Source organism: Anser anser (genome assembly GCF_964211835.1).
Source record: "Anser anser genome assembly, chromosome: 2".
Classification (NCBI taxonomy): Eukaryota; Metazoa; Chordata; class Aves; order Anseriformes; family Anatidae; genus Anser; species Anser anser.
The window spans coordinates 124,906,728-124,929,740 of NC_139721.1; the positions used below are offsets into that span (position 1 = coordinate 124,906,728).

At 35.2% G+C, this 23,013-nt stretch overlaps 1 protein-coding gene across 6 annotated transcripts in view; it reads left to right on the forward strand.

Moving 5' to 3' along the window:
* The window catches only part of TBC1D5 (TBC1 domain family member 5), a 320,497-nt gene that overhangs the window by 163,352 nt on the left and 134,132 nt on the right, over positions 1-23,013 (forward strand). For all 6 annotated transcript variants that reach the window (XM_083824309.1, XM_083824307.1, XM_083824305.1 and 3 more), the window contains 5 exons: positions 10,071-10,179; positions 12,253-12,342; positions 12,438-12,509; positions 15,275-15,342; positions 21,185-21,287. In XM_083824309.1, the coding sequence (XP_083680435.1) occupies positions 10,071-10,179; positions 12,253-12,342; positions 12,438-12,509; positions 15,275-15,342; positions 21,185-21,287 (442 nt within the window). The remainder of the gene's footprint in view (positions 1-10,070; positions 10,180-12,252; positions 12,343-12,437; positions 12,510-15,274; positions 15,343-21,184; positions 21,288-23,013) is intronic.

The following is a 23,013-nucleotide window of genomic DNA, read 5'->3' on the forward strand; positions in this document are numbered from 1 at the left end:
GTCACAGCACAGATTTAATGCTACTTGTGTTCAGATAGTGAGCATTACCCTCTAGGTCATAAAGTTTGTAAGTAATGTAAATGAAAATCACATGTGACTGGCACATATATTTCTAAATATTCTGCGAGTTTGAATGCATCCTGTCAGGTCAACCAGAGAATTTTCTGGTTGGTCTTGAGGCTCTTGTGGAAGTACGTGTGTACTTGAGAAGATGTTTTTTAATAAGATACTATGGAAATTCTTTCCTAGAACCATGTTATCAAAATTTGAAGTTCACTATTAGAAGAATTCGAAAAAGTATTTGCACATTTAGTAACTCTCATCTTTAAAACATAAACTTGGGGAAAATATTTGAGCTCTACTGTGCTGTGTTATTTTATTGCTACGGTTAAAGCCTTTTCTGGATGTGCAGATTAGCTGGACTTTGCCAAAAGAAGGAGAAAAATAGGTGTGGGTCTGTAGTCTCAGTATCTGCAATGCAGTGCCACTGAAAAGTAGAAATACTTTCTCTTGCCTTCCCAAGGGCAGCTGACCTTCTCCTCGCCAAAGAGGTGAACCCCTTGCCAGCACATATGACTACAGACTATTACATTAATCTGTTTAGCCTCAGTACCAGCTGCTTGCATGTTTTTAATTATCTTATTAGATGGTATAACAGTGACCTATGAAATAAAATGAAGGTGAGTATTTTTTAACTTTATTTTACAGGCTATTTTTCTAAATATATTTTAATGACCTAATTATGACTTTTAGGGAGAGCCATTGATGCAGACATTCAATTTGGCTGATAGAATGTAACATCCCAAGGACACTTATTTTCTTCCAAGGTGGATTCATACATTAATACTGCTTCTAATAAATATATAGCCTAAAAAAAGCTCACTTTTCATACTTGTGTTGTTAACTTTATGATTCAGAGACCCATGACCACTGTGCTGGATAATTTCTTAATACATCTCTGCACTTGTATATAGGTTTAATTTCTATGCTATATATCAAGATGAAGTTCTTTCCTATGTGGCTTAAACTCCGTGTTTAAACATGTGATGATTGCTCAAAGTTGTGGGATATATAGGCAATGTATATTCCTCGTTCTGCTGATATTTAACATAGGCAGTGGATCTGGTGTAAGAAATACTTCGTTATTCCATTTTCTTCCCCTCACTTCTTACAGATTATGCTTACCAGATGTTTTCTTTCTTACTGCAAAAAGGCAATGTGGTCCTGCTGGCTGAGGCATGTTTCTTGTGTGCCAGCCAACAACTGCAGGACTGATACTGAGCATACAGAAGAAAGACTGCAAGGGGTGCAAGCTGTTCCTCCCTGTTTCTACCCCTTTCCAAAAGTGGGTAGTGAAACTAGTTTGATTCCTGTTTGACCTATGGCTTTTCTTAGCAGCCGAGTGAGAAATGGCTACATAGCCTCTGCCCTTACATGCAAAGATGTAGGCAACATATACCCCCACCTTGTGGAAAATTCTTGTCTTAATCTGTTAGGAAGCAACCCTTTTCCATTTACACAAGCCTTTTTAGTCTTGTTCATACTCAGGTGGTGTTTCTTTATTGTTTTACACTTAAGCCACCCCTGTGCAAGTATAACCCATGTTTCCTAACTTTATCCAGTATGTGACCACATGTAATCAAGAGCTGTGAAGAACAAGCTTTTTTTCTGTTGGATTTTAAAATATTTTGAGATACAAAAATTGTAGAGTAAAAGACAAAGTAGTAAACTAGAACTGCGCTTCCATTCTATAAGGAGAATTCTCAGCACTTGCCTCTTTCCCCTCTTTCTACAATGAAGTAGCAAAACTGGCATCCATGTTTTTGTCTTACCTAGAACTGTTTTTGAGACAGCATCCTAGATGATGCTCTTTACTTGCAAAGAGGCCTCTTCACTACAGGTCAGTTTTGTCTGAGAGCCTGTAAAACTCTCTCCTTGAAGTTTCTGATTCTTCTGAACAACTAATCCTCTGAATGTGCTTATAATCTTTTTCTGGATGTACTGGTCTGTGCCAGTACTCTCATCTCGTCCCATTTTGTGAGGAAGTTAGCAATCCCATCTTGCAGATCTGTTATTTCCAGCAAGAGAAAGTGACTTTTTGCACTGATCACAGTCTTCCTCCAGAAGCCTTTTTTTCTCCAAATCCAAGATCACGGTGGCACCTACTGAGAGCTTGGAAGATTTCCCTATTTCTCTGAATGTTTTCAAAATTATATTCTTTTCTTTTCCTGTTCAAGGACCATTGTATAACATTCCATCCCCACCTTGTCAGACCTCTTTTATTGAATTCCTTCCTTCCACAGCTTGTCCAGTCTGCACTTCTTGACTGTTGTGCTAAGGAATTTGCCAAGGATGGCATAAGGCAAGGAAGAAGTTATCACCAAGGAGCTCAATCCCTGTATGCAATATATGTTTTCTAAGATCCAAACATTTCAGGAGATAAAAATTGTGGATTTTTTGAGCTTTTCCTATCAAAATTATGTTATTTTCTACAGAAGTAGAAACGTAATACAGGCTTTCTTTCTGTTTGGACACAGTGCAAACCCTTGGAAAATACGGGAGAGCAAATTTTGCGTTGCTTAACATCTAAGATGCTCTCAACAGAGAAGCAGAAAGGAGGAATTGAGTACTAGCATCTCTTGTTGGCAAAATACTTCTTGGCATGTTGGTAGCAGAAAGGAAAGACTTAGCACGTGAGGAGAGGCTGTGAAAGGGAGAATGGTAGTTTCTTTCTAGCACCCATGGAGAGAATGTTAATGTTGCAGTTTATTCTTAATTTATTTTGTTGTACTTGAAAATTGTCCTGTATACCACTGACACCATATTCAGCTGATCTCTCATTTTCCCTTGATAGTATTTTAAGTGTTTTTCATTATGGATTTCCTATATTTTTCCACTCTTGATAACATTTGAATGATCATGGCAACAGGGAAAAGTGTCTGAGAACTGGAGGAAAGCAAATGTCTCTCCTGTCTTCAAAAAGCTAGGAAGGGGGACTCAGGGTGGTGAGACTTACCTCAAACCCTGGGAAGGTGATGGAGCAATTAATCCTGGGAGCTCTTTCCAGGCACATAAAGAGCAAGAAATTCATCAGGAGTAGTCATAATAGATTCAGGAAGGGCAAGTCACAGTCACACCTGACCAAGTTTTTAGCCATCTACGTAGAAATGACTGGCTTGGTAGTCAAGAGGAGAGCAATGGACTACAGTTTTAATCCAAAGAAGTTTGAAGACAAAAGCTGACAAAAATGATATCCAACTGAAATCAATCTAAAGAGCAAAGATGGTTTTAGTAAAAATACATGTTTTTTTAACAAAGGTAAGAAGAGCTAGTCAGTTCAACAGATTAAAGTTATATCATGAAATCACTCGTTTTCTTATGTCAGAGCATGCAAAATGGATGGACTTACAAAGTTAAGCCATAATTAACTACATTAACTAGACTTTTGTGTTTGTCACACTGCATATCATAAGATCCATGTTTTGAACTTAGGTGCATGTTATGTCAGTTCTAGTCCTGCTCTAGCTGGTCTGTTGTGAGTAAACAGAAACATTCTGGCATTTTGTGGCATATTCCTGCAAAATTATCTCCACTTTCCCTGTTATATCCATTTTTAGTTCATGATTTATAGAGCTATAGCTTTTATCTTCTTTTCTTCTTCTTAAAAATACGTGTGTGTTTGTATAAGAAGGCTGCATGCATGTGCATGCAGAATTCACAGAGATGTGGTTAGCTGTGGGTCAAAGTTAGCAAAAGGGAGAAGTAGCAAATTAACACTGGAAATACCAGTTAGAATGAAGCAGCACAGAAAGTCTCTCTGCAGCCTGCGTCATGACTAGAAAGATGGAGGGAATTAGCAGTTAAATGATTAAAAGTTGATTGGGTGACTCACCCTCCACTGTGTTTGCAACTTTCCCTTTGCTGTAGAGGAAGGTTAGCCACCTTGTTTAAACTATGTGCCTGGTATTTAGACGACAGCCTTTGGGCGAGATGATGACGTGTGCCATGCCCAGATCAGGAGAAAGAACTCTACGCAGGAGACCTAGAAAGTAAAAAATGTCCTACTTGGGTATGCAAAGGATTTCAAAGTCGTTGGGTTGGGGGGTGTTAAACCAGAAGGCCTTGAATCTGCAACTGGCGAATCAGTTACAGTACAACTTAGGAATATAATAATGAAATGAATGTAGCAAAGTTTCCACCATTGACCATGATGTCTAAATTCCGTTTTGTCGTTCTGCAAATGTGTGCAGAAAGCAATGAGTAGAGGCGAACAAGCTGATAACATTCGGACTTCCAGCTGGCTGTAACAAGAGTTCTTACCAGATGCTCCTACAAAAGCAAAACAATGCCAGGGTTAGAAGCGAAGTGTTGTCCTCGTTCAAGACCTGGCTCCCTGGCAGAGAAGGATCAAGATGAAGTGGGCAGTTTTGAGTATAGAGAAAGGCATCTCATGATTTTGTGCCTGGCCCAGTGCTGTTTACAAGAGGTGCTGGTAGGGTCTCTCTGCCCATATAGCCTTGTGCGCTTCCAGGGACTGCACTGCACACACTCTGGTAGTTTCAATAACCTTACTTTTTTTTTTTTTTGCTGGAGTTTTTCTGTTTCAGAAAGTGATTTTACCTTTCTTCATGCAGACATTTTTAACTGTATGTCAGCCAAAATTAGATGAAACCTGAACGGTTTAGAAAATCTGGCCTTTGAATTTTGAGCCTCCCAGCAGTACAGCCATGCATATTCACACATACATGGCTGTTAACTCTGCCTTATATCCTGAGGCAGGAGTTTGAGAAACAGAAAAAATACATATATTTTCCAAGGAGAGTGATAAGCCTTCACATGAAGGCTGTCAAGTGGATTTTCAGGGTATCAAATATAAATTTGTGTATTTCAGAAATGTTTATGTTTTAGAAACTTTCTGCTTATTACTTGACACTACCTTTCAATTGCATTTTTCATGTTATTGTAGAATAAACTCTGTTTTCATTACACTCCTGGCTGTTGCTTCACTTTTTTCTCAAATGTTCATTTTATGGCCTAATAAATAATACAAACTATGCATGTTTCTTCGATATATGCAGCATGCTTGAACAGAACTATTGCCTCTATTTGAATGTAGATACCACATTCACTTACTGATGTTCCTATCAATAAAGACCTCTTACTGTAAAACATATGACACCATAATTAGAGAACTTGTCTTCTTTCTGACAGCCTGTTCACCTTCTTGCTTCACTGGGTACCTCTGGGGAAGCTGAGTTTGGGTCTCAACATTTTAAAAAGCACATTCAGAAGATTAACGAAAAATGGTATAAAAAAGTGAAATTGTTTTTTCTTGGAGCATACACAATTTTCCTTTAGATGATTTTGCCAATACCACCAGCCCTGCTCAAGAATTTTCTTTGGAGGTCTGTGAGATCATCCATTTTATCCTTCAGTATTAACCTAGAGGGTGGAATAAGCTTGAGATTTAGATTGCAACCTTGAATATGAATGCAAATATTCACACTTTTCTCTAGTATTACAGTATTTTTTCATGAACTGAGAAATATTCCTTGTTATCTAAATGTTGTAAATACTCAACTGGTCTTGCTTTATCATGGACATGAAAAAAGGATTTCAAAAGTTGGCATAAAATATTTCATAAATGCATGAGACAAAATAACTATATACACTGTCTAATGACCTGTTAGGTAATGGTTTCATCATTACCTGTGGTTTCAAATGGAAGTGATCATGGATAGTAACATTTAGCTAGTTGGTCCTAGCCCTTGTATTCCCAGAACATAATCTTTATATTTTTTCAGTGACATAGATTTTAGTTTGATGTGTCTGTTCTTCATTTGCATTTTTACATTTTGATGGGTTTTAGTATCTTCCCCAGAGCTTTATGTTGTTTAGAACATCATAGTACAAAAATATTTCCTATACTAGCTTTAAACATTGGAAGAATCTGCATTTGTATACATCAGCAGCTTTATCCCATAAATCGGTAAATACAGAATTTAACTGGTGTTGATTAACAGAATATCTGTGCTATACCACTCTTCCTCTTTTATCTTTCTTCATCTTCTGAACAGAGTATTTATTTTGTAATGAGGTTAGCTGGGCTAAGGTTGTATTCTGCATATCTATGATTGATGTATAGGCTCTACTGTTTAATCTACACATTAAAACTTAGCAACAAACCTAAAGTCTGATGTTTCACTGTAGGCTATCAGTGGAAGAATGTCTTTTGTTACCTCTACCCTAAAACCCACAGCTCAGTGTCAACTCAGTGAAACTCTAGGAATTATTATTCCAGAATTATTTTGTAGGCTTCTTGTTGCCTTACTGGTGTCATTCTTAAACACTTCATAGTTGCTTGTTCCTCCATAGCTGTAAAATAATGTAATTCCTTTGTTTTTTAATAAGATGCTAGACATCAGGGGTTTAAATAAATTTGATACCTTTTCAAAAATGGTACTTAAGCACATATGAGATTTTACATGGTGTTTCTAGTGTAAAGCCCTGCCACTCTGCTCCCTTCCTTACAGTGTGTAGTCAGAGTGGTGCTTCTCTTCCAAGAGATGTTCTAATGTTTATAATTGTCTTAGCAGGTATTGTAGCCCCAAAACATATCCTGTTGGAAAGAAAGAAAAGAATAAATATATATAGTTTTCTAGGAGTTCAACCTCATTTCTTATATGCAACAAAGTATGTGTGTTTGAGCAGACTATAAATATAATATAAAACTCTTCTGCAGATAGTTTCAGACTGTAGTGCTTGTGGTAGAAATGCATGTTTCAAGATGGAAGGGAACAGCTGAGAACTAAGAACAAACCTTGCAGAACAAATCTGCAATCTTTATCCTTTCCATTGTTTTGCTTGCTTTCTCATACGTATTGAGCACTTTTCTCACTTCTAAGTAATGCAACTGTCTAAATAAATATTTTACATTGGACCTTCACTGCATAGATACAGCACATGAAATGAAGTTTCTTAAAGAAATGTTAATCTAATTACTTTTTTCTCCCGTAGGTCTTGCGTTATTAAAACTTTACAATATATGTACCATAGCAAATTAGACTGTATACTTAAATAAGAATATAAAATATGAAAATGTATACAAAGTAACCAGAAAGCTTTAACTTTTTCATTTGTCTTTATTTTAATTGTTCAACTTAAAGGTGGTATTATAATACATGATTATGCATTTAATTGTCTAGTTTGATTAAAAACAATTGCATGTCCTTATTCATAGTTTAAGTGGTTCCGATTGGCTTTGAAGTCTTTCACTTCAGTGAAGCAAATGAGATGTGGTAGACTTGAGTTCCAGTCTTTATTGCTCATTTCACTTTGACCAATGATTTCTACAAGCCTGGGTTAACAAGGCTTATAGATATTAGTTTACAGAGTAGTGCTATATCCTTTTTGAAATTATCCTTTTAAAATTGAAAGCTTGTTGATACTGCTCAGCGTTGCCATTATTGAAGCAGTCTCTAAAATTATGAGGCTTAATTTATTAGCCTTAATTCAAAATCTTTGAGAAGTGAATTCATGCTGTTCAGAAAGGATTTTAGATATCATTTAGCTCTCCTAAAACAGAAGCAGATTCCAATTTCAGTTTACACAAAGTCTTTTTTCAGTTGCTTATAACTTTTCTTTTTAGTTATCCCAGCAGCCAAGGGGGGAAGCGGAGGAGATATGATCTTGCCAAATTTCTTTTGGCTGTTTTAAGTGTAATTTTGTTCAAAACGTGTTTGGAATTGCATTACATTTTTTTTCTTTTTAAGCATAGTATCTGCACTAATACAATTTAAGAAGTGTTGAAATTACTTTTTTACTGTGTAGCAGTCACTCCCAGCAGCTGGTGAAAAAAAATAACCTTAAGAGTGTTTTTTTTTTTCCTCTCTGTTCTTTCTATTTACAGTTTGCACTGTTTTAAACCTTTTACTAACTCAGCTGACATGCTGGTATTTTGAAAGACGTTGTGAGGATGTGATCCACTGTCAGAACAATGTGAATAGCTTCAGAATCTGACCTGTTTTGTGCATAGGGGAATGTGTCACTCTCAAAGCACAGCTACCTTAGGGAGGCAGCTTGGCAGTAGTTATAATGGCCAATGATGCTACAAAATTTACAATGGCAAATGAAGAATATTATACATGGTAGAGACAGGAGGGTTATTTAGATAGGCATAATATACTGTAGTTACTGAAGTATAAATGACTGTGAAAGAAAGGGCCAGATTTTTCTCAAGCTGTGTCTGCTATATACCATACGTTGTATTTAAAGGAGACAGAACTGTGGTAAACAATCATCGGCAGCTCACTGCAGAAAGTTGGGATGTATACGAGATATGGAGCTAGTGAAATGACTGCTTAGTCTTTCTGATCTACAGAATAGGGGACATGGCAGCAAGGAAGGAGGTTGTCCCACACCACTGTAGTTACTTTCTGCTGTTTTGGTGACTTGAGAGTACTGGTAGGTAGCAGAAGCTGAAAGCAGCCTTAGCCCCTGCAAACTAACACTGCTTTAGTCATCTTTGTTGTTAGCCGGAGTACATTCGCTTTTAAGTGAATTAACAATGATTAATAATCAAGGTCCAGAAGTAAACACCCACTTTTTAGAAAATGGTCCTAGCTGAAAGGTGATGATGCATTTGCAAGCACAACACTCCTAGTCCTGGCACGGATGGTGAGTTCGTCCCTGTCTCATGGGAATAGGACCCTTATCTCCTGGTTCACCAAGTCCCTTCCTCAGCTACTCCTAGCAACTGAGTCTTATAATTCCTTTCTGAAACTGAACAAGTTCCGTCTAAAACAAAGTTTAAAAAAAGTCACTCTCACAACTCAGCTTTAAAGGCTGAAAACTATCTAAATTTAGCTTGCCTATATTTAGGGCAGTTTTTAAAAGTGGAGTTTGTTAGTATTTAGTATAACCTATTCTGTGACTTGTTGGCGAGGAAAGTCTGGTGAGATCTTACCCTAGAGTCATAATAGCAGTTTCCCCCTTTCTGGTTTCATTTGGTCTCCCAGGGAGAAGTAATAGTCTCCCTTGTGACAGTTGGAGAAGGAGATGTTCACCTTAAGGACATGCAGTGAAAATAAATCAGAAACACATTTCCTTGCGCATGGCCCAGCTCTTTACGTTGCAGTTACCATCCGGATTTGAGTGGTTGCAGAAAGTCTGTAAGCAAGTCTTGGGCTAGTAAGACCATCAAATGGTTTATGCTGTTCTTGAGCTTCTTTTCAGTAGAAGGTGCAGGAAGTATAGATTTAATTCTTTTATTCAGACTCAGTAGATGGTTTGGGACAATTAATTTCCAATTGTTTCCCAGTAGAGCAGATTTACTTGTATATTAATGAGGCACAGGTGTTAGGCCCCTGGTGCCTGCATGCCTGGGAGGCATATTTAGGTTGTTTATCTAGTCAGCCATAGGTACTGCAAGGTACTCAAGCTTGCCTTTAACAGTTTATACAGTGAAGCTTTTTAATTTTTTGATGTTTTTTTAAATTTGCTAGCACCTGTTAAAATTTTAAAACTGATCATGTAGAAAGAAGTAGGAGTGATTTCAATAGTAAATAGCACTAAATGTTAAAGAAAGTCATCTTCTATTATGCTTAACTGCCCGGCTTGACATTAAGAAGAAAAGAAGGTTCATTTAAGCAAATATGTCATGTGAGGAACTAATACAGTCAACAGTATACTTTTCTGTTGCATATTTTTGGAATAGGTACTTCTTTGTCTACAGCTGAAACATGAATGTGCTTATATTAATATTCATTTTTCTTGTTTATTCACTGAACTGCAGTACCAACATTTTAGAGGAAATGGAATAGCCTCCATAGACATTATGAATTTCAGTAGCTGGCATAATTATAGCGATCTACATATTCATTAAATCCAAAGAAGAAATGTGTCCAAAAAGACAGCCATGCGTTTAGAAATGGTACACAACTAAATATATAGATTTTTAAAAAGTTGCTTCCCTCTGCTTATCCAAAATTGTGTAGTGTCATATAGTCCTTAAATCAGCTAAGGTTTTTTTTGTGTGTGTAAATGTTCATTCCTTTTGTTTTTGCATGCAGTAAAGAATGGGAAGAACTATTTGTAAACAACAATTACTTGGCAACTATACGGCTGAAGGGGATTAATGGGCAGCTGAGAAGCAGCAGGTTCCGTAGTGTTTGCTGGAAGGTAAGAAGAGAAAATATTTATTTACAGTTTGTGGTTGCAATATATCAACACATTACCTGATGCGCTGGAAGATTATTGATGCAAAGAATCATGAATTTTCCGACAGACTTCATCCCAATGTTTTCCTCCTCATTTTTATAATTCATAGGATATTTGCTAATCATATTGACTTGCCTTAAAGCTGAATTGCGGGTGATAGCAAAAGATTCCTTGGAAAGACTATCTTTGTGTTGGGTGGTATGTTTAAAATTGAGTGCTACACAGCCATCTCTCCTGTCAGTGCCTGTATATTGAAACCATGCACTGGAAATAAAAAGGAGGTTTGTCTGAGAATTTATGTTTCGTGGAACTTGGAACTCTTTTAAAATCATGATGCCTCTCTTAGCAGCTTTTTGCAGAGAAATGAGAAAACGAAGACAAATCTCTGTTGTAATCATGGAATCATAGAGGTTGGAAAAGACTTCCAAGATCATCTGGTCCAACCATCCCCCTACTACCACCGTCACCCACTAAACCACATCCCTAAGCACCACGTCCAACCTTTCCTTGAACACCCCCAGGGATGGTGACTCCACCACCTCCTTGGGCAACCTGTTCCAATGCCTGACCAAATGACTGGATAGAGAAGGAAGCCAGGCCTTCCAATCTTAAACCACAAAGAGGTCCTTAGATCTCTTAATTTTGTAATAGTTGCAGGGGATGGAAGAGAGAAAGAAAGCAAAGTAATATTGAGATGCTATATAAAGTCCAGAAGAGCTTTGTTGCACTGGTGTCAGGTATTCTGTTCTTCACTAGCTTTTTCCCCGATAGACGTCCTCTGTGGTAACACTAGTGATTTAAATTGCCTCTCTTGGAATATCTCAAGCTTGACTTTGGCACAAAGGCCTGTGAAAAGAAAATCAAAACACACTTTGTATATGAAAGAAACAAATTTCAAAAGCTAGATATATGTAGCATTGAAGAAATTTAAAGATAATGAAAATATTTTTTTCAGGAGATGGGGTTAATACTTGCCACAAGAATTTTTTTTATTATTCTTTACCCTCTTACGCCTCTAAATTGAGAAGCCTTAACTCAAAAACCTGAACTAACAGAAGCATCAAGTCCCTCACTGTCCACTGATTAAATCAAGGAACAGTTTTATTCTAGAAACAAGGCTGGTTTTATTTGCACATCCTGATACAGCTTGGGGGCTCTGTTTTAGATTGCCTTTTTAAAAATATTATCAATGTTTACATTAAGTTCTGAAATAATAAGTATTTTTAGTAATTTGAGAATGCGTTTTGTTTGTCAGTATTTGCTGATTCATAACACATACATACATAAAATCATATTTAAAAAGAAAGAAAATACTCTTTTTTTTCCTTATTTTATTTGCAAGTAAAGAGCATTTTCCAGTAGATGTTTAATTCTAGCCTTATTTAAAGAGAAATGTGAAAGAACTGAGATGTAGATCTTCTCAAGGACTTTTTGCACAATTAAATCTTAACTTTCTCACAGAATTCTAGAACATCTTTCTTCTGTACATATTAAGATTTTCCCTTTCCACAGTTCTTAGGTAGAATGTATCTCTGAGTGGTTAGTTTCTGCTCACCATTCATGCTTGGTTTTAGGCATGTTGAATCAGCTGGTCAGTGTTATGTAAATAGCTCCAAGTTTTATTTTAATTATTTAAGTATTTTATTTTTATTTTATTTTTATTTTTTTATTTGTATTTTATTTATTTTAATTATTTAAGTATTTATTTTAATTTCTTCTTTGCATTTTGTTTCTGCCTTGGAAGTTTTAGCCAACTTTACTGGAGTTGTGACAGTTTACAAGGCTTGAGTTTGTGGTTACAATAGTATGTAATACTTCGTGTTGTACCATAGAACCCTAATTATTTTCTAGCTTCTTTTTTATTGACTGGAATGTCTTAAAGCCAGGACTATTAGTATAGATCTTTTTTTCCTTCTCCTTATGTATAGAATACTTTCTCCACCTTTCTGATGGCTTATGCTGTCTGGTAGGATTTATATGAAAAGGTGTATCAAATTGATTATACTTAATGGTTTTACTTTGTTTTGTTCATAGTTATTTCTGGAGGTTCTACCCCAAGACAGAAGTCAGTGGATCAAAAACACTTCAGAGTTAAGAACTTCGTATAATAAAATCAAAGAAATTGTAAGTTGGTATAAATAGGATCTCTACTCTCAGGGCTTGACATACGTACTAATGCTTAATGGAAGAGAATTTGAGTTTTTTCTGTTTTTACCCAGCACATTACAAACCCTCGGAAAGCAGGACAGCAAGATCTGATAATCAACAATCCACTCTCTCAGGACGAGGGGGTAAGTTGACCCTTAGTTATGTGTTGAGATGTGCTACAAAATTGTCATCATCATCATCCTGATGTGAGTTCATGCTGAGGAAGGCAAAATGGCAGGTGCTAAAATCTCACTCCTGAATTTCCAGACTGGCTTGTGGTAATGATTGGTTCACAGGTTCTGTTGAACAGCCAGAAATGTTCGTTTCCAGGTTAATATTCTGATCATTCCGTGCTTATTGCAGAGAAGGCTGTGATGACCAAGGAAGTAATCAGTGCTGGACGATAGTTCCAGTTTCACAGGGTAGCCTTTCTTTGACTGATATGCTTTCTTATTGCTGTGTGTTTTTGTTTTATACACAGAATGACTCTAGTCAAAGGACTGTTTAAACATCCAATACGAACGGGAATACTGTTAACAGCAAATACTGAAGAACCCTGCTATGGAGTACTGTTCAGCCTAGAAAGTTTTCCTCTAGCAAAAATAAAATTGTTGTCTGTCTGTGTAGTATACATCTTGAGGTAATAAGTAAAGTGCCAGGCTGCAAAAAAGGCAATTCTTCCAAGGTTTTTAATTCTTTTTTTTGTTTCTTTTAGCTCTACAGTTTCTTTTCTATTCAAAAAGCAGACAGCTGCAAAATGACAGATCCAAATTTTAAAGAAATAGTGAAAATGTGGTAAAAGTATTTGGCCTGACCGTCTTTTAGTGCAAAGCATCCAGCTCTTGCTGAAGTTAATAGGACCTCATACTAGCTTGGTATTTTCATAGTCATGACACTTTGATGAATGTCTAGATATAGGTGTGGGAGCTTAGTTTTAGGCAACTGGTTTTTTACACTGTTTTTGTGCTCCATTTTATTATATATGAAAAAGTATTTAGTATGTTAAGTTTTTTATTATGTTTAAGCTTTTCTGCTTCTTATTATTTTGTTAACTTTTTATCGTTTTTGAAAGTTTCTTTTTACCAAATTTTCAAAATAATTTAATACCATAAAAATAGGTTTAGTGGTGGGTTTTTTTGTTTTGTTTTTTTGGGGGGAAGAGTAGAAGTTGGTGGCTGTATTTAAGAGATTTGTACCTAGAAAGACTTTCACAGATATCTTTGATGGAATGATACTACTCATGTTTCCGTTTTGTTCGTAAAGGGAAGCCCATATTTTGTTTGTATTTAGTGCAGTACTCTGCTTCATATTCAATGCAGAAAGAGAGATGTTTGAATAGGCTTGCTTGTTGAAGTATGGAAGTATTGATCATAGGCTCATTTCTGGTTCTGCAGATGATATGACTGTGCATGCCATCAAACCATTCTTGCATCCAGCTGTACAGAAAGCTGTGTCACTCACAAAAGATTTAAAGTGTTCCTGCTGTAGTCTGTGATTGTACACAGTGACATAATCTTTTTTTCCACTTTTGGTATCTTTAGGAGATGGAAGATAAAGGTTAACGTATAAGGGGTTTGATCTATAAAATAAAGCCACAGGCCAAGTCAAGCATAAGCATGAAGAGCAAAATGCTTTTTAACTCTGCAATGACATGTTTTAGCCTTTAGTGTCCAGGGTTTTGCTTCCTTTCTAGCAATGAAATTGTTTCCTTCATACTTCACTTCGATTGACTGTTGGGGTAGGGGGAATGGGGCAAAGTTTCAAAAAGTGATCTAGCTGCATGAAAAAAGCTACAAGTAAGTTAAAAAGATTTTAAGTTTATATAAGACATTGTCAAGGGTATACTTTTTTTTTTTTTTCCTTTTTCCTTTCCTTCCTTCTGCTAGCTATCATTTATATACTTTCCATTTTCTTTTTGTGGAGCATAAAACACCAAGGCAATCAACTGTTTACAGGAGAGCAAGAAATTCTGGAAGTGTTGTAGCCACTCTCTTTGTAAAGTATTTCATTCAATGGTGCTGCTTCTGCTACTATCTGAAAACTAACCTAAAGGAAAAGACTGCTATAGATTTTGTTTCTTCTGTATTTTGATCAGTATGGCCATGCTACCATTCCTTTACAATAAAGAGTAAGTTTTACTTTACAATACTTTACAACATTTGCTGACTTCTTCCAGGTTAGCTTTTGCAAAATACTGCTAAGCAAGGCATGGAAACCAAAGAAAGAAAATGGCAATGATCTTAAGCACAGATATAGAAGAAGCTAAACCTGCTTCAAACTGTTATTTTATTTTATGTTGACAATGAGCTTTAAATACTCTTTTTGTCTGTATAAAAGCCTTTTTAGAATGCCCAGTCTTGCTCTGCACTGTGTATTTGTATAGTTAGAATGATGTCATTTTCATGATACATATTCAATCATCTAAAATTCCTTATTTGATTTTGCCTCCACTAAGACAAACTAACTTGCTTGCAAACAATTTCTTAGTATGGAAATTATGGCAACCTGTAATTGGAGTCCATACACTTACAGGAGAAATGTCATACTGTACTGTGATCTAGACTTTTTTAGTTGAGTTGGTTCTTGTGAGTTTGAATTTACTCCACTTTACTAAATATTCTTTATAGACCCCTTCATTTGCACACCAGCAGCCATCCACTGAATGAATGCAGTGAGCACAGAACTAAGATCCATGAACTTAAATTTTTACATCTCTGATCTAAACTGACATTCTAGGATACTTCAGGCTAATCAACAACATTCTTTTTCACCCATAAAATGTTGGTGTGCCTATCCAGGAATGGTAAGGATTAATTAGTTAATATTTGTACAGTACTTTGCTGATGCAGCGTATAAGCCTTACGTATTAGAATACTGTGTTACATACAATTATTTTTCCTTATTTCAGAGTCTTTGGAATAAATTTTTCCAGGATAAAGAGCTTCGAGCAATGATTGAACAAGATGTGACAAGAACGTATGTAGATCTTTAAAGAAATTTTTATATATAAATTTAGATTCTGCACTTTTATGTGATATACATTATATAGCATTTTCTTGAGTTAGGTTAGTGTAAATGTCAGTACTGTTGAACATGAATGTGAAGAAACATACATTAAATGTATAAAAATACAGCTTTCTTGGAGTGTAGAGTGAGAAAATTGAGTTAAACATTAAACCCTGGAGATTTATTGGTATCACTGAAGAAAAGCTCTTCTAAATTAAGATATTAGGAAATGTATTGCTATATGAAATTTAAAACAGAGTTTTCCATATAAAGCAAAAAGCAGGTAAGAAAAACTGAAAGGTCTTTTAACTAAATTATGATCATAATAAAACATTGAACAGATGATTTTCTGTAATTCTTAACACTTATTCAATCAATAATAAAAAAACAATACGTAATTAGTAAGGGAAACGTTATTCATCTAGAGAAGTTAAGCATTTCTATATTTATCAGTTTTCTAGTGTTACTTGTCACATACGCCTTTTAACATTTGTCCTAATATTACTGTGACAGTCTTTTCATCTTCCTGGCCCTTAGGTCATTCCTGTTTAGAAACGTGTTTGAGATGGAACACTCAGTTCCTGAAAACATTTCTTTTTAGAGTTGAAGCATTGACTGCTGTGTAAATCTAGTTAAATTCAGTTATGTTTTGCTACCATGTGAAATTTTACTTTATTGCAAATATTTTTTCTTGCAACTTGAAAAAAGTGGTGATAGTCATAGATTTTACAAATCCCAATCTTACTCATTTTCATTTACAGAAACAAAGTCATGCAGAAAATATAATTACTCTCTGGTTTTGCAGTATTTTACATGTCCATCCCTAGACCCATTCTTGAATGCGTTTTTGCCATGAGATGTATAATTAAAATCACAGTATATGAGTATATTTTCATGTGCATTCTCACAGATGGTATTTTTTTGTTTGTTAAAGAGAACAGTTCAGGATGTTCTAAGATTAAAATATATATGTATCTAAACTATAATTGGAGAATGAAAAGTTGTGTAGAGGTTAAGTTTGATGTAAGTCTGTTATTTAAAAAAACATATATACAAAGTCCAGACTCTCTCTCAGGCAAATGGCAGCGTGAGTGATGTTCAGTAATGTCAGTAATAGAGACTAAAGAATTAAAATATTCTTTCTTTATTACAAAAAAAAAAGTCTATTTGAAACAATAGCAGAAAACATCATCAACATCAAAATAAGTCAAACAGTGGAGAAGCAAAATTATCAGCATTAATCTATTTCACAGACTATATAAACGTATATGTATACACTATATATATATTCATATACTAATCATAAAATCATAATCATATTGTATGCACTATGTATGCATATATATACATGTGTGTTTGTAAACTAGCAGTAGTGTAAGAAGCAGTAAGTTCTACATTCCTTGGCTTTGTAATATAAGTAACTTGTATTTAACATTGTTTTTTCATTTTCATTCTTTGAATAAATTCCTGAAGTTAGAATATAAAGATTTGTCAATAACTTACAGTGCTGTTTATTAAAATTTAAAATGCTTGACTATTATATTCAATTATCATCATCACCTTCTAGCTTCTGTTTCTTATTTAAAGAATATTTTTTCATTCTTTGTCACCAAGTTCAGTACTCCATCATTCAATATCTTTAACTAAACAGTGCTCAGCAATGTGATGCTAACTGCACACAGCGTATCAAACCACAGAGTCCCATCTAGCAAAGCAGTAAAGAATTTGTAATGTTTTTATTAGAATTTACTGAAGTCTAGTGATAATAGACTGGAAAAGTGGGTAGAAATATGCTTTTTAAATTGGTGGTCTTTTAAATGTTTTTTTCTAGCGGGAAGTGTCCCTTCCCATTGCAGGAGGGTTGGAACTAAATGATCTTTAAGGTTCCTTCCAACCCAAACCATTCTGTGATTCTATAAAATGTCAAAAGTCTATTAACTAAGGGGAACTGTGAGGAAGTTTGTTCATGTGTATGTGTTCATTTTGTGAATTGTTACCTTATCCAATATTAGATTTCACAATATAAATGCTCACAACTGGGCTAATCATCCTTTAGAGTCTGTATACCTGAAGAATCCTAGGACACAATCTCTTCCTAAAGTAAATGTCTAGTTTAGATCAGATTAGTCACATGGCAAAGAAGTATGGGGATTTTTTCAATATTTATAAAAGGATTCTAGCTCACCTTTACCTAAATAAACTTCAGTCACCTGAAATTAGGTGATAATAATCCAACCCATTAAGTATAAATATATATTTTGGCTGTTGCATAGTAAGAACTTACAATATTTACAAGCAAAGCAGGGAAGGATTTTGTTACATTAATCCTAACTCATTAGTGATCAACACTTCTAATTAATGACCTGCCTCATTTTTTACTGGCTGATAGTTGAGAGAACTAGATTTTCCTTCCAATTTTTAGAAACATATTCTTCTAAGATGGAACCAAATGCCATCTCTCTTTCTGTCAAATGAGAAACTTCTCAAAAATGAGGGTAGGAACATGGGGGTAAGGGAGGCGTATTATAATGAAAGTAAAAGCTTGCCTTTAAATACAGATAGCAGTACCAACCAAGCTATGATTATAATACTGCATTCTATTATTCTACTGAGAAAGGAACTTGTGTATGAACTAACACCATATAACTCATAATAGTCTTAAGAATGCAGTGATTAATTACTGTCATTCAAAAGTTGTACCAGAGAACAATGCTGATTTGTTTCATGATGATTAAAAAGGTAAGGGATAAAGAAGAACTTAAAAAATATATTTGCTGGAATGGAAATCAGTAGATTCATGGATGCAAAAACATCTAGCTACCAGTCAAATCAAAATACAAGTTTACTTGCTGGCACCACCTCTTACGTTTAGGTTTGTAAATAGCCAGAATTGATTACCCTCCCTCTCTCAGTATTTTAAGAAAACAGAACAGTTTAGGGGTCATTTCCAGCAGTCTAAGCGGGTTATTTTTTTCTTTTGTAGAAATGTTTTTATATATGTCTACTTAGTTTCTGCTTTGGGATTAACAATCACAATTTAGGACAGTGGAAACAGTATGAAGATGAATAGAGGTGGGTGTTGCTTTTTCACACTCTGCATTTCCCAGTAACAAAAACAAACAAACAAACAAACAAATAAAAATAAAAATAGTGCAGAAGGCATTTAGCAGCTAAATCCTTCCTGGTATGGAAGATAGGGGAAGAAACAGTCATCCACCAGGTAAGAATTGAAGACACAAAATCTAGTTTCCCTGTAAGAGGAGGGAACTGCTGGAAGAGCTACCTTTATACATCATCTCATTCCTTTTCAAGAAAAAGTGAGCAACAGTGTTTGTCTTTATTCTTTACCAAATCTTTGCAATCTCAAGAGCATCTTCTTCCAGTTTTTCTGGTTTAGTAGCTTTCCCCATACTTGCTGCTAAAGGGCAGAAGATGGAATCTGTTAATGAAAAAGAAGATGGTATCTCTGCAGCTGTTGTTGTGAGCCTCTTTTCTGTTTGCTACCAAATTTGTTTTAGAAAGTATTTGTACATCCTTTTATTTAGTTGCCTGCCTAAGTTTCTTCTTTGTCACTTGTATAGGGGTTCTTAAGTGGGCTAAACAAGTGTTTTAAAAAATGATAACCAACTCAAGCTGATCTTCACTTTCAGAAAGTAAGGCCTTGAATGCACCTTTGTTTAATTGAAGCCGTTATGGTAAAATTTCCATTCCCTTATGCAGTCTTTCTCAAAGATGTAATTATATTCTAATATTCATGAACAGTATTCTTGTCTTGCCTGATTTGAGGATACTCTATTGCTTACAGTGTTTAGTTATAAAATGACATTCTCCATAAAAATCCGTCCTGAACTGATAGTTCCCTCATGATCTCTTGTATTTACATTTACTATAATTAATACTTCAGCCAGCTTATTCATGAGTTTGTTATTATCCTTTCTGTCACAATCTCTGGTATTACTAGATCCTCACAGATATCTCTGTGTATTTTTGAGTTTTCTTTGTTAGTCTTCTCCTCCTAAACTTCATAGGGCAGGCCTGAATAACAGTCCTTCAGAAATAATCTCTTCAAACCCCTAAATTATGTCGATTGCCATCTGCTGTAATGCACCTTTTTGGTCTCAGCTGTGTCCTTCCTCTACAGTAATTTGATTAGTACAAGTGCATGCAAGTATCCAAATGTTGGTCTACCATTACCCCCATCAGGTGCCAGGAAAACGTTGCACTCTTCATCCCAATGCCTTTCTCGGTACTTCCACATTATTGTGTTCAAGCCATAGTGTCTTCTCTCTCTGCCGTGAGTCTTGCATCAGATCTTTTATCCAAGGATTTCGATGCAACTTTCTAGTTGTTTCTATGCTTACTTGTTATTACCACTGTGAGATGAACGTATTACTTTTAATACAGTTTTATCAGATGTAATTTGTTGCAATTTCTTATATCGTTCCTCCATGACAGGCTTTACAACAGCCTCAGTATAACTGGTCTGAAGTTTAGCATTGTAGCTTAGGCTCTGGAAACAGACAAGATAAAATTTGCTTGAAGAAAACTTAGCTGCAATCCACACAACTTCATTTTAAAATTGACAATACTATAACCTTTGTATCAGCAGTCTACCCTGAAGCCTACCATTACTGTCTTGTTAAGAATTCTTCTTTTCCTTGTTGAACTTTACCTTTTCCTTTCCTTTTGGTATTACACCTTTCCAGTTATATCATTTTTTGAATTTGTTGTTGCTCCACACAGTTAGAAGGGGCTTGGGTTGGTTGCTTTATCAAATATTTTTGCCATCTAGTTACTTTTTCAGTAAGCATGAAAACACTGTTGTTTGTGCACTTACTCATTAAAATACATTCTGCATAACCAGTTTCTTTCCTACTTCCAGCAGTCAAGGAGCAGGATATACTGGTGTATACTGGTGAGAGTAGCTTCAGAATAGAGATTCTAAATAGCTGCATTTTCCTGCATAACAGGATTTTCCCAGAATCTTTTTCCCCTTTTTATCACACTAATACAATTTAATACTATTTGACTTAGAGAATATTTACCCTGCCAAAGCATCCAACTATTTCATAATTTGAAGGTTTGTTTGAAACAGCTGCTAAAGACAGTGAAATATCTCATAATGCTGCATCACAAAAAATGCCAATAAGATATATTGCAGCTTGCTTAGAGCTGAAGAAAACTAGGATGCCAGTTTTCATGATGATTGTGAGATAGTTTAAAAATCTTGTCATTAATATGCTAATCATATTTTCAAATATTTATGAAGCATTGGAACCTTTTCTGTATGCTGCTTCTGGCATAGTTTTCTTTCTTCTATTTTATTCCAGTTTAGAACTGGAAATTTTATAAATTTCTTTAACATATTGTAGCTCTTGTACTCTTTCTTCACCCAACTTTTATCTTGAGAAGAAGAAAGAGCAAGACAAAAAAACTGCAGGACAGATTGATATCCAATTACAATTGGATTGGCTGCTTGTTAAAAGTTGACAATTAAATCAACCTGCCATTTCATTTCATTCTTGCAGCTCTCTAGCTTTCTTAATGTTGAAAGGGATAACATATTCAAATATAACTAGTGATATCATCATGTAACAGAATGATGTTAAAGAACATAGTTCAGAAATTTGGTTGCAAGACAAATAAAACAAGTCCTTACAAGTATTCTTATTCCAGCAGCATCCACAATTCACAGAGAGATAGGAAAGCAGACAAGAGAGGTGCTGTCTTACCTAAAAATGTTTATAGAAGAACAGCAGCTGAGATTATGTGAGCTATAATGTTTACTTTCATTGTATTTCTTCACTTTCAGTTTTCCTGAAATGCAGTATTTCCAGCAAGAGAATGTGAGGAAAATTCTTACAGATGTTCTGTTCTGCTATGCCAGAGAAAATGAGCAGTTGCTTTATAAACAGGTAATGAAAATATAGTACAGGTGGCATTCATCGACTCAACATTTTCTATATGGTTTGACAATAATGTAGTTCTGTTGTATCTGAAGTTGTATCATAATGCTATAGTAATCAAAGAGTTGCTTGTCATCTGTATAGTGAGAAAAGTAAGCTCACTGAATAACATATGCTTTTTCCTCATAATACAGTCCCTCAGATTGTTTTTTTTTAAGGTTTCTACGTTGTCTAAATTTGAATTCCTTTATAAAAAACATATTTTTGTTCGATGTTGGTGAAACAGAAAAAGAACAGGAACAAGAGGCTTTCTGTGGTTTGTTTAAAAAAAAAAAAAAAGGTAAGCATCAGGATTAAAAATGGTACTGAATAAACAGAAATCACAAATAGTGATTTCTGAAATGTTAGCAAAATTTACAATTTTGTTTTATATAATGCTTTAGATTCTTCCTCAAAGTGCTAAAGCCATGCTATGCATTAGCAAATAGATTCTTTATCTAATCCTGTAGCAAACAAATGCAATGCTGCTGACAAATGCCTGTTGACTGATGGACAAGGGTGCTAGCAAATACCACTTTTACAGTATTGCCAGAAGGAGAGCCTGCTTACGCCTTCTTTGTTTAAATGGTAAGGGTAGCCTTTAAAGCTGCACTGACTACATACATCCATATGGGATGAGGACTAAATTAATTTAACATTTCTTCTGAAGGTTTTGAAGTGAATATAAGCACGATATTAAATTAATGTAGCAAGACTGATACGCAGATTTATAGACATTTGTATTTGTTTGCCCAGACTATTAACTGTAGGGAGATTAGTGACTGACAAACTGAGGGACACTGACAAAAGCTAAACTGTATAGCAGCAAACTTTAGGTAGGACAAAAATACAAAGCTTCAGTAAATGTGAAGAGTTTTATAACACACTATATGCTCCCAGGCATGGTATGTGACCACCCTGCCCCTAAGCCAGGAAACTAGTTGTGATACATGAAAAGACCAGCGTTGAAGAAACGGGTACTTCTGAAGAATTCTTACAGATTAAATCAAAAATCAAATATATAGTTATCAAACATATCAAATCTCCATCAGCTGGTTACTTTTCATGTTTGACAGACTGTCTTGCGTGATAGCAAGAAAAAATGAGATTTGTGAGCTTCAGCAGTATTCAACCTCCCCTTTCTAGTGAATATAGGCCAGCATTCTGATGATGGGAAAATGGAAGAACACATTCCAGCTAATTTGGTCTGTTATTGAACAAGAAGTATTATTTTACTCTTTGATATGACTTAAAAAGACTTAATTACCCTCTGCTCGTATTTAAAATCCTCTTGATTCCTTACCAAGAAATAATAAAGAAATAATACCTTTCTACATAAGGATGGAATATTTAGCCAGATCAAATTTTAAAAAAAGAAAGCCCTGAGTTTCATCACAAGCTGTTAAAGCTATTATTTTCTACTAGGTGACACCCCGTTTAACATAGACCATATTGTTAATAGTTATGGGATTTTATTGAATTAATGAGACTGTTATCATGTAGTAGAATGTCTTGCTGAGTTAATTGAAACTGCAGAGATTATATAAATGGTATTAATGAACTTTGACTGCCTGATGCCTCAGCTTTAATAAAGACTGCTTGGTGGGCTAAATGAACATAGTCAGATAAAAGAACAGGTTCAATTTTGCGAGCCTACGGGCTGTTGACAAAGAAAACTTATTTACCTCTGTTTTCA